Source organism: Clinocottus analis, unplaced genomic scaffold (assembly GCF_023055335.1).
Source record: "Clinocottus analis isolate CAN_PGR_092001 unplaced genomic scaffold, fCliAna1.0.p SCAF_8, whole genome shotgun sequence".
Classification (NCBI taxonomy): domain Eukaryota; kingdom Metazoa; phylum Chordata; class Actinopteri; order Perciformes; family Cottidae; genus Clinocottus; species Clinocottus analis.
The window spans coordinates 4,134,386-4,147,989 of record NW_027176240.1 but is presented as its reverse complement, the minus strand read 5'-3'; the positions used below and the strand labels follow the sequence as shown (position 1 = coordinate 4,147,989).

Below are 13,604 nucleotides of genomic sequence, written 5' to 3'. Positions count from 1 at the left end.
ATTCATATTTTTTTGGCGAATGAAATATGCAAGAATATCGACAGCAGACACACTTTGGGTAAGGTATTATCTCTCGTGAAATCCATCTGTTTGGTATTACAATATTGTGTACTGAGACAGGACATTCTTCATTTATTCGTCATACATAACTTTATTCTGGATTTATTGAATTGGATATTGACCAACATTTTTTGCAATTCTAAACTCTTTTCCAGCAGAGAGCAGCAGAGAGACTGAACTCTGGGAATTGAAACACACTGGACCTCGAGCCACAGGAGAGTCTGCAGGGTTTAGTCTCCCCCATCCAACAGGAGAGTCTGCAGGGTTTAGTCTCCCCCATCCAACAGGAGAGTCTGCAGGGTTTAGTCTCCCCCATCCAACAGGAGAGTCTGCAGGGTTTAGTCTCCCCCATCCAACAGGAGAGTCTGCAGGGTTTAGTCTCCCCCATCCAACAGGAGAGTCTGCAGGGTTTAGTCTCCCCCATCCAACAGGAGAGTCTGCAGGGTTTAGTCTCCCCCATCCAACAGGAGAGTCTGCAGGGTTTAGTCTCCCCCATCCAACAGGAAGCAGCAGCTGATTAAAGTAAAAAAGCAGAAATGCAGATGTTTGACTTTTGATACATCATTTATCAATTCACTTTAACATAAGTGAGATATTTATATAACTGCTGTTAAACCTTATTTTTTGAGTTAGTAAAAACATATTGTACATAATGCTGGGGATTTTAAAATAGTTTGTTAGTTAATTTAATGGAACGACTCCCAAAATAATTAAAGACTTGAAACTCTCATCCCATTGGATGAATTTCAAAGCTTTTTAAAAAAATTTTTTTTAACATCTTTTAGAGTCGTGTGTGTTGCATAGTGAGTGTGTGTGTGTGTGTGTGTGTGTGTGTGTGTGTGTGTGTGTGTGTGTGTGTGTGTGTGTCTCTTGTGTCCTATGGAAATGTCTTTTGCTCTCGGTCTCATAATCTCAATCACAATACCTGATTGTATAAAAGTAATAATAATCATATCATTGATAATAATCCAGTGTATTGTTTTGTCTTAAATTCATGCATATATCACACTGCAAGTTATTAACTTGTCTTAAATGTGAATCCCTGGTCGACACGGGCACTGCTCTGTATGCACGGCAGCACACACACACACACACACACACACACACACACACACACACACACACACACACACTGTCAGCATCTTCAACATCGAGTCATCGCTACTGAAGTGAGTTAATGTTCTTGTAGATGGAGCTCACGGAAAAGGTCAGACTTTGTTTATTTTACAGATTGGGACAAACACTCTTAATTGTTTAGCTGAAGAGTGTTTGGTGGCAGAGAGGTCGCTTGTTCAAATCCAGTTATCAACCATGACTGTTCCACTACAACGTTGTGTCTTGACGTGTCTTGAAAATATGCCGTTTCCCCACAAAGGTTTGGTGGCTTCATCTGCAGCTCAGCACAACCGTGCATCTGTTTGACAGTGTGCATGCTGGTGAGTGGCCACAATGACCAAAGGAGGGGGCGAGGGAGGCGGGTGGGGGGATGGAGGGGGGGGGGGAGTGGGCGGGGGAGAAAAATGAAGATGGTAGAGAAAAGCTGAGGAATAAAAGCCGAGCTGAGGCGAGGCCGAGAGCTGCCAGCCCCTCACTGTGCCCGAGTCCTCGCGGGCAGACAGCCAGCGTCCGACATGGGGGGTCTTAGTGTCCAAATCTATGGAGGATTTGACCCATGCCGCTCCCTGCTGCGTGTGTGTGCATGTGTGTGTGTGTGTTGGCCGAGGACAATCAGGCGACTATGCAGCCGTGAAGTGGGTGTGAGGTGATTATGATGTGGTTATTTGAGTCTCGCATCTGAAAGGCCTGTAATAACGGGTAATACAGGCAATCCACCTGATTACTGTGTTCCAACGTGGCCCCCATGTGACCTTTTGGATCGTCGACGCATGTAGAACACTGGTGTTCACATTGGGGTGGGCGAGTAGAAAGTCTCCACTTGGATACACAAAGCCTGATACATTGAGTATCCACTTTTACATGACGCATAAGGAGTGCAGGTGGCTTCATACGCAGTTCACTGGGTTGTGCAATTGTGTAAGATGATGTGAACCCACGGCCTCTGCAGTCCCATGCAGCTCTCAGCTCAATTGAACAGCGAATGATGGAATATTTGTTGGAATAAAAGCTGCGCTGTCCTCCCAACGGAGGTTCAAAGACTTGGACGGCTTTCCTCGAGGCTCATGGGACATCAACACCTCAACAAGACGCCTCCCGTTTGTTGTCATTTTGCGATCTATTCGGCGAAGGCCTCGTTCATGCAAGGACGCGGCAATTAGCCTACGCCGAGCGGCACTTTGGCAACCGTTCATGGACGAAATGACAAAGTAACCACTGGCGGTAGCAGAAGTCTTGTTAAGTTTTGTATAGCGCATTTCAACAGCAAGGTGATTCAAAGTGCTTCACATAAAAGCACCCAAAGACTCACAACGTAATGCAGAAGAAAACAAGTTTAAATAATTCATTACAACAGTGAAAAACAGTCGCAAAAGAATGAAGTTGCAGTGTAAGAAGTATAACCAATTGCTGATTGCAGATCTGTTTGGTAGTTTGTAATATTGCAATATCACTCAAAAATGTCCTTGATGCTTGTCACTGTTCTGCAGTGTCAGCGTTGGTTTCCTCCCGTCGTCCAAAGACATGCAGCCGAGGTTAATGGAGGACTCTTGAGGTTCTTGAAGGACCATCAACGGTTGGCTGTCCCTACACGTCAGCCCTGTGATGGTCTGCATGGCGACCCGTCCGGGGTTGAACTCTGTCTTCTGTTGACTTGAGAGTATGGAAGACCATTCCCGCCAAAAAAAGGCTTAATTATGAGGTTAAAAAAGTCATAATTATGAGATAAACAAGTGCAATAAGATGACCTTTTATTTCATAATTATGATTTTTTTGTCATAATTATGACTTCTTTTTCTTGGTCATAATTATGACTTCTTTTATTCATAACTATGACTTTTTCCTCATAATTATGACTCTTTTTTTTGGTCATAATTATGACTTTTTCCTTATAATTATGACTTCTTATATTCATAATTATGACTTTTTTGTTGCTTTTTTGATGATTATGATTTAGTTGTGATCATAATTATAACTTTTTTGGTCATAATTATGACTTTTATTTATTTTGCTTTTGTCATAATTCTGACTTTTTTTCTCATATTTTTTGACTTTTTTGTGGTCATAATTATGACTTCTTTTATTCATAATTATGACTTTTTTGTTGTTTTTTTCATAATTATGACTTCTTTTCTTCTCATAATTATGACTTTTTTGGGTCATAATTATAACTTTCACTAAACAAGTCTAAACCTCAGTCTTGTCATTTATTCATATAGTACATGTTAGAATTGTAACTTTATGAATGATCTTATTGTTCAGATGAATGAATGAAGGAAGCAGTTGTTATGGATGAATGAAGCAGAAACATGTGATCACCAGATCTAATCAAGCAGAGCACAGAGTTCTCCCAGCTCACACTCAAGTTCTTTAGATTAGTTTGGGTGAGCCTGTGTGTGTGTGCGTGTATGTGTGTGTGTGTGTGTGTGTATTTGTATCTTAACAAGTACACACACACACACACACACACACACACACACACACACACTTGAGCCCGCTGGGTCATACAACCTCTTTTAACAAATTGCAGGCTACATTAGGCTATACATCCTGCCAAATTGTCACAGAAACCACTACAAAACACACACACACACACACACACACACACACACACACACACACACACACACACACACACACACACACACACACACACACTGCCTTTTGGGCTGTTGGCATGGTAACAACTAAAAGTTGTCCAGGCTTTCCGAATTCTCACTTCTTTCCTCTTTTTCTGTCCTTGAGTCTCACTACTGCAATGTGAGAAGTTCTATATTTAATGCTCTTCTGTCGACACTGCGTTGAGTGGACATGCACATCTTAAATACCAAGTGGTAGTACACACATGTTTGCTTAAATATGTATATTTTACTTTAAAAAATGACTGATTATACAACTTTCTTCACCCACAGCCTCGCTGTCTGTAATTGCACTTCTCAGAGATGGACAATGGATGTTAATGTAAATGGATGTTAGTGTAAATGGATGCTTACAATTCCAAATGCATTATCTGACGTTGCATCGATAGGTTTGAAGCCCAAAGCATCTTTGGTTTGGGTCAAAATAACTACTTGGAATGTGTGTGGCCTTCATCATCATGGGAAAGGTCATTAAGGTCGGGGAAAGACATAGTGGTCATAGTTATGTAAGGTGAGAGCCCTACACCTTTGTGAAGATTATACAATTGTGTGTTATAGTGACCTCAATATCATCCAAAATCAACCAATGTGTGTAAAATGTATGTTTTACACAGTGAAATAAAGCCTGGGGGTCAAATTGAGCCCAAAGAACACCGATGCGTACAAGATGTGTCCAGGACATTGAAAACATATCATCATGTTACTTTTATGTTAAACCCAGTTGTCCCTGTTAAAGAAAAATAGGGCGTCCTAGGTTTTAAATTAGGAAAAGACATGAAACTAATGGAACTAATGATGTCAACCATTTATTTAGAGAGGTTAAACATTGACTACTACCGAAAAGTAGTAGGAAGGTTAAAAGAACGTATCGGTTCATCTACATTTCAGGTATGGACCCTTTTTGTGGCCAGATTTAGAAGAAAAGACCTTTGTATGTTTACAGAAACACATCTAGCGCTGACCTCCCGCTGCACTGTGAAGGTGGGAGGTTTTTCCTCAAAGTTACAGTTGTTTGGTACATGAATCCGCCTCAAGCTGTTTCTTTTCACTCCAGAGCACAACGGAGCAGTTAGCAGCAGCAGCAGGATGGACGAGCCAGAAGAAACTCAGAAAGAGAAGTGCAGCTGCTTGCAACGCTGGTGCTCCATTACTCCTTCAAGCCATTTTCATGTTTTTATTTTTCTCCATTTGCACTACAGCGAAACTGAGTCACTGGGAATAAATCAATCAACTGGAAATGAACAAGACGGATGGAGGATGCATTTGAGATCGAGAAGTATAGTAAGAGAGGAAGGGAAAAAACAACATTCGGCCACTCTGAATGACTGCTCTGTATTCATAACTTGATCTACTTTATGATAAAGAACAATGAAATATATGAAATGTGGCTTGTGGAAGATGTCCCTGATTGCAAAATGGGAAAAAATGAAATACAAAACAGAACTTGTGCTTTTTCTTCTGGTAAATACTGATTATTTACTGGAATTTTTACTGGTCATTTGTTTTATTAAGAGGAAATCACATTAATATAATCAGATTAGAGCTGCAATAGGCCAATATTAACGCTTTATTTTGGTCCTTTTTGGATTCCTACTAAAAAAACTAAACCTTGCTATTACCAAGAGGCTTTCATTGATGAAAACAACATGTGATATGGTTACAACCTCTGTATAACAATATTGTTAACCTACATTGACCCCAAAAGTCACCCCGTAATATTTATTTATGATAATGTGCATCTCTGAGGTGAATGCGAGTGTTTGTAAATGACGAGGTAGAAATGAAAAAAAACTTTGTTTATTCAAAGAATTTTGTTTTTATTAAAGAACTCTGGAAACAATGTTAAAACGTCTTTAAAAAATGTTTCAAACAACAGTGCTGCTGAGGTCTAACGTCCACAAAATCACATCCAAGAGTAGCCAGATTGTTTATACAGGACAGTTACACAAAGTTTATAGAAAATATTAGCAAGACATCACAAAAATAAACTAGTAATGACTACTATTATCACCATCCTCATCATCAGGGATGATCAATGCTTGATTGTTCACAAAAACAACATTTTTATTTATTTACTACAACAACGTCCAAAAGCTAACTATGCTTAATTAACTCAAATGCATTGTGGCTTTTAGTTAGTATTGAAAGGTTTAATATTATGGTTTTTGTATGATTCAGATTGCCAGGTCTTCAACGTCCATAATTTATAAAAAGCTCATATTAACAAACTGTTCTGTTTTACGCTCAAAATCAAAATGTTTTTGTTTGTTTTTTTTTACAAATAAGCTGCCTGGTGTTTCCTGTAGGATAAAAAGAGGAAAAAAAATTATAATTTCCTATCAACCCTCAAAAAACTTGACAAAGAAGGAGCAGACGGAGTGCCACCCCTCGCTGCAGTAACTCTGCACAGGATCCATGTCGTTCACCACTCCCTCCTCGTCAAACCCAGTCCAATCCTCCGTCTTCATCTCCTCTTCCTCCTCCTTCTTCTTCCTCCTCTCCCCCTTCCCGTCCGAGCTCTTGCCGGCCGGCGGTACTCTCTTCTTCCCCCCCTTCCTCTCGTCCTCCCCGCTGCGTTGGGCGAGCTTCATGTGGGCCTCGGCGGGAGCCTTCTTGCAGGTTTTGGCCTTCAGGACTTTCTCTCCATCGCAGGCGTTCTGCCTCTTCTTCAGCTTCCCCACCAGCTGCTTCCAGTACTGGCTGGACTTCACTCCGTAGGCCTGGCAGAGGTCTGGTTTACCGGCGTACCGACACCAATACCTGGAGGACAAGCGACGCGAAGACAAAAAGAGTTTCGATGAGGACAAGGGGTCAAAAAAGAAATTGAGATGGGAGACATGGAAGTGCAAGAAGTTTTAATGAATTTAAACTCTTTTTTTATATTTCTAGATGAAAGAAACTCATCAGACATCAGACACGTTAAGTTCCTCACACGTTATGTTCCTGCTCACCTCAAACCCAAATAGACTGTCCAGCTCAGTCCGACTCAGCTGTTCTGCATAAATGATGAACATTTATCAAATGTCCCCCCAGTGGGCAGGAATCACCGCAGGAAGTATTTTAATAATAAGTTCAGTTGTGAGTGTCTCACTGTGTGAATTCTTTAAAAAGAAAAATGTAATTTAAAATATTGCTTTTGTTAGTTTTATACATGAATTTAAGAAGACACTCAAGGTGAATTATGGTAATATTGAATCAGGTGTGTTGTCCATTAACGAAATGTTGCTCACATCCTAGAGGCGAGCTATCATTATGAGCTACACTGTAAAAAACACACTGTAAAATTGATAGTTATTAACTGGCAGCCATTGACAATTAACTTACTGTAAAAAAAAAACTAAAAAAACACAGTATATAACTACATTAGATTATTAGTTACTGTCATTTTCTACAGTACTTTTTGAGTGCAATGATTTTTTACAGTAGAGTCTGGTTTCTGTGATTTTCCCACAGCACTACTGTGTTTTTATGTAAAAAAAAACAAATACAGTAAAGATTTGACTCCTGTAATATTTAAATGAATACACAGTATTTTACTGGTTACCGTTCACAGTGAGTTACTGCTCACAAACACAGTAAATTTCACAGGCGTTTTTTTTACAGTGTAATAACGCTTCCCTCACCTCTGCTGGACTCCCAGTGTCTCAATGCTGCAGTTCACCAGCAAGCTGACCAGGCCTTCACCGGACGTCTGCCAAATGCAGCTGTGGCCCTCCTTGGTGGTCAGCTCTCCAGAGCCGGGCACTGAGCGATTTCTCGCCCGTTTGGCCGGTTCGGGGGACGGTGGAGGCTGGCGGGGTTTTTCGGGTTTCCCCTCACCGGGCTGCCGCTTGGCCTCAGTGATGATGGGGAGGCAGAGGAAGAGGAGGAGGAGGAAACTGCATGGCAGGACACTCATGCTGGCTGGAGACATGTGGAGTCAGAGATACAAGATAAGAGGAGAAAGGATGGAAGTATTATCTATTTTGGCTTTTTAGTTTTTTTTTTAAAAGTCAGTGTCAAAAAACAACAACAACTAGATCAAGTGGATGACAAAGAAAAACCCACAACACCCATCGGCCCAATGAAGAAAATGGAAAATGTATCAGGAAGTTGGTAGAGACCAAAAACAGAGTTAAACGGAGTGACTATTGGGCTTTAGGTGAAACAAACACAAAATAAAAAAATTACACAAAACACTTGCTCCTACATTTTACACAATGCAACTAACTCCATTGATTCTTTTGTGAGGCCATTGGTGCCTGTTAATGCCCAGGTACCCAAACCCCATCATTAGGTTTAGTTTTCAGTCTTTGGAAAGATCCCCCCAAATCCAAGGAGAACATTGTTTCACAGGCTGAATACTCTGTAAACTGAACTAAACAAGACAAAACAAAATCATATCTTTCTCCATCCATTCATCAAATGCAAAAAAAAGCACAGCTTTCAAGCTCTGAGGCAATCAGGTCAGACGAAATCCCTCCAGCGTGTTCTGGCTCTTCCACTGGGCCTCTTGGCATCCTGGTCAGATGCTCGTACCACTTCAGTTGACCCCGTTTTAATGCGAAGGAACAGTAGCTACTACTCCCAAGCTCCTTCTAGATTTTCCAAGCTCCTCCGCCTGTCCGTAAGTCTTGGCCCACGACCTAGGGGTCAGAACATAAGGCGGTGGACTGGGAAATCGAAAAAGCTTTTGTCCTGATGGCTCAGTCTCCTCTTCACCACGACGATCAGATGCGTTGATCATACCGAAGGAGCCGACACAGAATCACATCGTCTGCAAAGAGACGGATTTCTTCAAACTCTCATCCCTCCTGTCGCGGCCGTAACGGGCAACCCTTGACGGAGGGCAACAAGCACTGGAAAGATGTGCGACTTTGTGCCAAGTATACGGATTCAGCTCCCACTTTGGTGTACAACGACCAGGTGGGTCATATTTTTATGTGAACCCCACGAAGTCTGCCACTCCAAAGTCACTGTCCAACCTTCACACTGCACTGAAGAGGCATGTCAGCCAAGACAGCCCAACAATGTCCCAAAGCCAACTCCCATTGATGCAACTTCCTACCACATATTCAACAGAAGGCCAAAGGAAATGTTGAGAAACCCCATGTGAGTACGACCGCGCTGTCAATCAACTTTGCATCACACCAAACGAGATCTTTTGAAACGAGACGCACCAAATAACACTTAGTAGATTCAACCCTACAACGTGTTATTATCAACGTCTGAAGGGATTCAGCAGTACTAATCGTTTCAAAATAGATTTTCTTTCTGGCCTCATCAGGATCCAAGAGGTCCACAATGTCGCAGAGTGACACAACATGAGTGTTAAATGTGTTTTAAGGAAATGGACAAAGAACACAGAGTGGGGGCGTGAGTCTCTGTCAGCGACTTATTGAAAATCAGCCAAGCGTCAGAAACTCTCCCCCAAGATGTCCCAGACCGGACATGCAGCGACCAAACATCAAGTACGGAGGGAGGGAAGGTGGAGGAGAGAATTACAGCAAAACTCTTATTAATAATTCATTTATTTCTCTTTTAGAAATAAAAACAGTAGAAGCAACTAAAAATATATATATAACGAGAAAATACAGCAAAGATGGATAATGATGGGAATTCTAATGTGAAAATTAAGTCGATATATTTATCAAACGGACCCAAGTTAAATCCTTTGTCTCTTAGTTCTGCCTGCAGCTAATTTCTCAAGTTGTGTGTTAAATTAACTGCCTTTGCACTCAGCAGAATTAGTCTGGATTAATGAGCATTCAGATCAGAAGCGTGCCCCTGGGCCAGTGTGTGTAGACGCTGAACAGGTTGCATCCTTAATGATGTCATCCGGTGCAAACAACAAAACAAGTTGTGAGCTTCCATAATTACTCCCATTAGTAATGTTTGTGTTTGTGTTGCAATGAACTGGAACATTAAATCAGGAGTACATTATGCTTCAGAGCTCAGAAGTGTTTTTGTTTTCAGGTATAGCCAAAGCGCTAACCAGGCACTTTAATACAATTACATTATTTTATTTATGTATATTGCCCATTGGGAAGCAAAAACAGAATTAAAAATAAAACCCACTGATACCCGAGCCTTCTGGATCATTGTCTGGTTGCAAAACTTTAAATCTAATTTGTGTCTTTTTTAGCATGATAAGAAGCTAATGGTGAGTTATTTAATAGTCCAACGACACCAGAAGTACTGGTCCAGTTTGGACTGGTTTGTCCAGCAAGGAAGCACAATGCTTTATGTCTTTGTATGATTCAGTCGCTGGAGATTTAACATGCACAAAGGATCAAGCGACACATGCGAGCCAATCGGAGTTGAGCATTCTCTGATGACATGGTACACTGAATAATTGATAAGGGGTCATGGTATGAAGACTATAACCCACTATGTTCTGTGCTGTTACAAAACATAACACACAATGGTAAACCATTAACATCGATTTGGTGTTTTGTTCTTCCAAAATGGATCATAATGCATCTTAGTCAAAGAAGGATCAATGTTAGTCAACATTGTAATTTATAAAGTGTTGCTGAATGTAAAGTGATTTTTTTTTAAAACGTTTTTTCGTGTCTGACTCTGCATTGATCTGATGTTCAACTCAAATGATCAGTAGAGTGCAGATCTCTGCCAGGTGTGTCTGCCACACTTAATGCTGTATATGTGACTGAATCAATACAACACACAATTGGTTAACTCCCATCTAGACAACAAGTAGCTGAAGAACACACTTCATTCAAACTCAAAACAAGCAGCGATGTAAATAGGACTTGAGTTTGTTGAGTCTGTGCATAAAAAATGTCCTACAATCTCACCTAAAACTAAATTAAACTCACTAAACTGTCGGCCTGCGTAGCATGCAGCAGCGGAGAGCCGGCGATGTACTCAGCAGTGAGGCAGCTCCATTAGATATCCGCCAAAAACAAAACATTTGGCTAAAAAAAACCTATTTCTTGGGTTTCCTTTCAGACAAACGCTTCTTATAAAAGACAAAAGTGAGGCCAACTCCTGATTTAAGCAGCTATCATTACTGTGTGTGTTAGTTTGGGCTTTCAGATCCTCCTTTGAAATATTTAGGATTCATGTTCATCTTGAAATAAGAATGAAAGAACAAACAAAACACAATTATATCCGTTACAAGTATAAAACGGCTTTCCAGTTTCTGGGAGATGAAAAACGAAGACGCACAGCACCCAAACACCCCCCCCCCCCCCCCCCACCCTCCCTTCAAATGCACCCCTCATCAATAAGTCATGACACAAAAAAACACAAATCTTTCTTCTTTGTCTCTGTAATATTTGGTCTGACGGCATTAGGACGATGCAGAAACGCAGGGTAGTTAGTTCAGTGTTCAGGTCGAGTTATTTTGTGTGAGCGGAGGCCCGGTGTTCTTACCATGTGACGTTCCACGGCTCAGAGTCGCTGTGGGAATGTGGGGACCACAAACACTTGGATAAAAGAGGGGAGAAGACGAGGATAAAGGAGGAGAGGGTGGAGGAAGAAGGGAGGGGGAGGAGGGTGATGAGGAGGACTATACGAAGAACTGCCCACCCCAAAAAACAAAAACACCTCCCACATTCACCCCTCCTGACAAGACCCTATGTGTGTGTGTGTGTGTGTGTGTGTGTGTGTGTGTGTGTGTGTGTGTGTGTGTGTGTGTGTGTGTGTGTGTGTAGAGAAGAGGACAATGGACACACTTGCCAAGGTTTCTCTCTCTGTGGGATGCTTCAGTTTTATTCATCTCAAGAACAAAATGCCTTTTTATAAAATGATAGAAGTTAATATGTATTTTAAGTACAGCATCTTCATTTAGTTTGATCTCGTTGAAATGAACATTTTTCATTTTCTACAGTATTCTGTACATGAGGGATCTGGTTGTGTATTTTTTCCCGGTCCGGTGCAGCTCTGCAAAGCGCCAAACAGACATGCTGTCTGATGATGATATTCAAACCCCAAAATAAGATAAATAAAATATAAATAAGAGTGAGATGCACAAGATAATCGCTGATGAGCTGTGTTAGGGACGGTGTATCCGCCATACACTACAACTTCATATGAGGAGTCATTTAGAAAACTATAAGCGGCAATGTTATCAGAAAATAATGAAAACTATCGGCTCTTCAGAGTCACAGCGATCGATAAAGTAAAACTAAGTCATGATTGTATGAAATAGTCAGCTTCTGAAAGTAGGAAGCGCTCAGCTGTAAAGAAATATATACCTTCCAGACAACAGAATATCACAACATCCTGTGAATTGAGCCAAGAATACACATTTTATCATCAAAACGTTGTCATAAAAGAAGTTTCTCAAAGTGCGGGAAAGCAATTGCTCAAATAACTTTCCAAACTTTACAGTTCTTGCAGATATTTAGCTCTTATTCATCATTTTGCTCAATTCAATACACTTACTCTGTCCAAAGAAAACTTCAGGTCTCTTAAAATATTCATCATTTCTTCATAGTCTGAAGCCTCCCAGACAGTGTTTTTTTGTCATAGATTGGGCAGAAAATATAAATTAGCTGCTGATTATGTGCCGGATTCTCTCGACATAGTTAAAAAGCTAAACAATATTTGTATAAATGAACCCCAGATATATTTACACAGTTGAGTGGTTGAACCCAACGCATGACCTTTTGTTGTAAAGTCCATTGGTTTTCAGGTTAAAAACGGAAAATATTGATTGTTGTCATATATTGATTGATTAGATTGTTTCTCTAATTGTTGTTTAGTAGTCACTCAGGGCGACTGTGTCTCAATGATTAGCATGTCTGTCTTCCAATCAGAGGGTCGGAGGTTCGGACCCCGCCTCCGCTGGTCCATGTAGATGCGTCCTTGAGGAAGACACTTGACCCTGAATTGCTCCCCGTTGCTTTGTCTAGAGCCTCGGCTAAAAGCATCAGCTAAATGTAATTTATGCCTGTAAAAGACAAGATGACGATTCCAGCATATGGATACTGTCACATCGTTATCGTCTCAACTGGAAGCAAAGCGTGTGACTCCACGTTGAAGTTGAGATGATGACGGTAAATGGTAAAGCTCCAAAGAATCTGAGGGTGAATGTGACGATGTCCTGCAGAGGCTTTGACCAGAACGACAGATACACACATACAGGATAAACCAAACAGCTAGCGAGCTTCTTACTTCCATGCATCCCCAAAATAATCCATAATGCATGACCTGTCGCATGAAAGAACATGGAAACTCAAAGTCACTTTTTCTCCTCTCTCTCTCTCTCTTTCTCTCTCTCTCGCTCGCCTCCCCTGCCACCGCTCGCATCACAATAAGCATCTCGGCCCTTCGGCGAGATGAATGAGGAGAATCTTCTCTCTCATCCGGCACAAAGACTCGTGCGGGAATCTGGGTCACAGCTTAACCCCCCGTCGACACCCTGTCTTCGCCGCCCCGGCTCCTTTCTCATTCAGCTCAGGGTTTGTTTTTTTTTGCCGAAGATCCGAAGACGGCACATGGTGCCAAAAATCTGCTTGGCGAGAGAGGGATGGTCTTAAAAAAAAAACAAGCCGACGCCGGTAAACATGTTGTTCCGCCCAGTCCGGGCCAATCAGGAACAAATATGTCACCTTGTTTTCGGCTGCCAGTACATTCTGCTCTGGGGCCCGAGCGGCGATGGGAAGCATGATTTTGTCTAGTTTTGTCAAAGGCAGATCAGTGGTGTCAAGGTTTGTGTATGACCCATAGAGGGAGGGATACATAAGGTGTAGAACTGAGATGGTTTGGGCCCCTTTCAATTCTCCATCTTGTTATTTTGAGAATTTTTACACCAGTGAGAGAGTAATTTATCATTTCAACTTT

The 13,604-nt window shown here is 41.4% G+C and overlaps 1 protein-coding gene across 1 annotated transcript; it reads right to left on the bottom strand.

Annotated features, from left to right (window-relative positions):
* Positions 1–5,621: 5,621 nt before the first annotated feature.
* Positions 5,622–11,263, bottom strand: fgfbp3 (fibroblast growth factor binding protein 3). Its single transcript, XM_068568247.1, has 3 exons — positions 11,190–11,263; positions 7,436–7,715; positions 5,622–6,572 (listed from the first exon to the last, which is right to left on the bottom strand). Exons 2-3 carry the CDS (start codon positions 7,708–7,710, stop codon positions 6,152–6,154), a joined length of 696 nt encoding a protein of 231 aa, XP_068424348.1. The 5' UTR covers positions 7,711–7,715; positions 11,190–11,263; the 3' UTR covers positions 5,622–6,151.
* Positions 11,264–13,604: the final 2,341 nt, after the last annotated feature.

What these genes read in the sequence shown, in the direction of transcription:
- fgfbp3 (XM_068568247.1), bottom strand. Translation starts at nt 7,710, where the DNA reads ATGAGTGTCCTGCCATGCAGTTTCCTCCTCCTCCTCTTCCTCTGCCTC. An exon ending in ACACTGGGAGTCCAGCAGAG is followed by an intron (nt 6,573 to 7,435) that starts GTGAGGGAAGCG and finishes CTTGTCCTCCAG; the next exon opens with GTATTGGTGTCGGTACGCCG.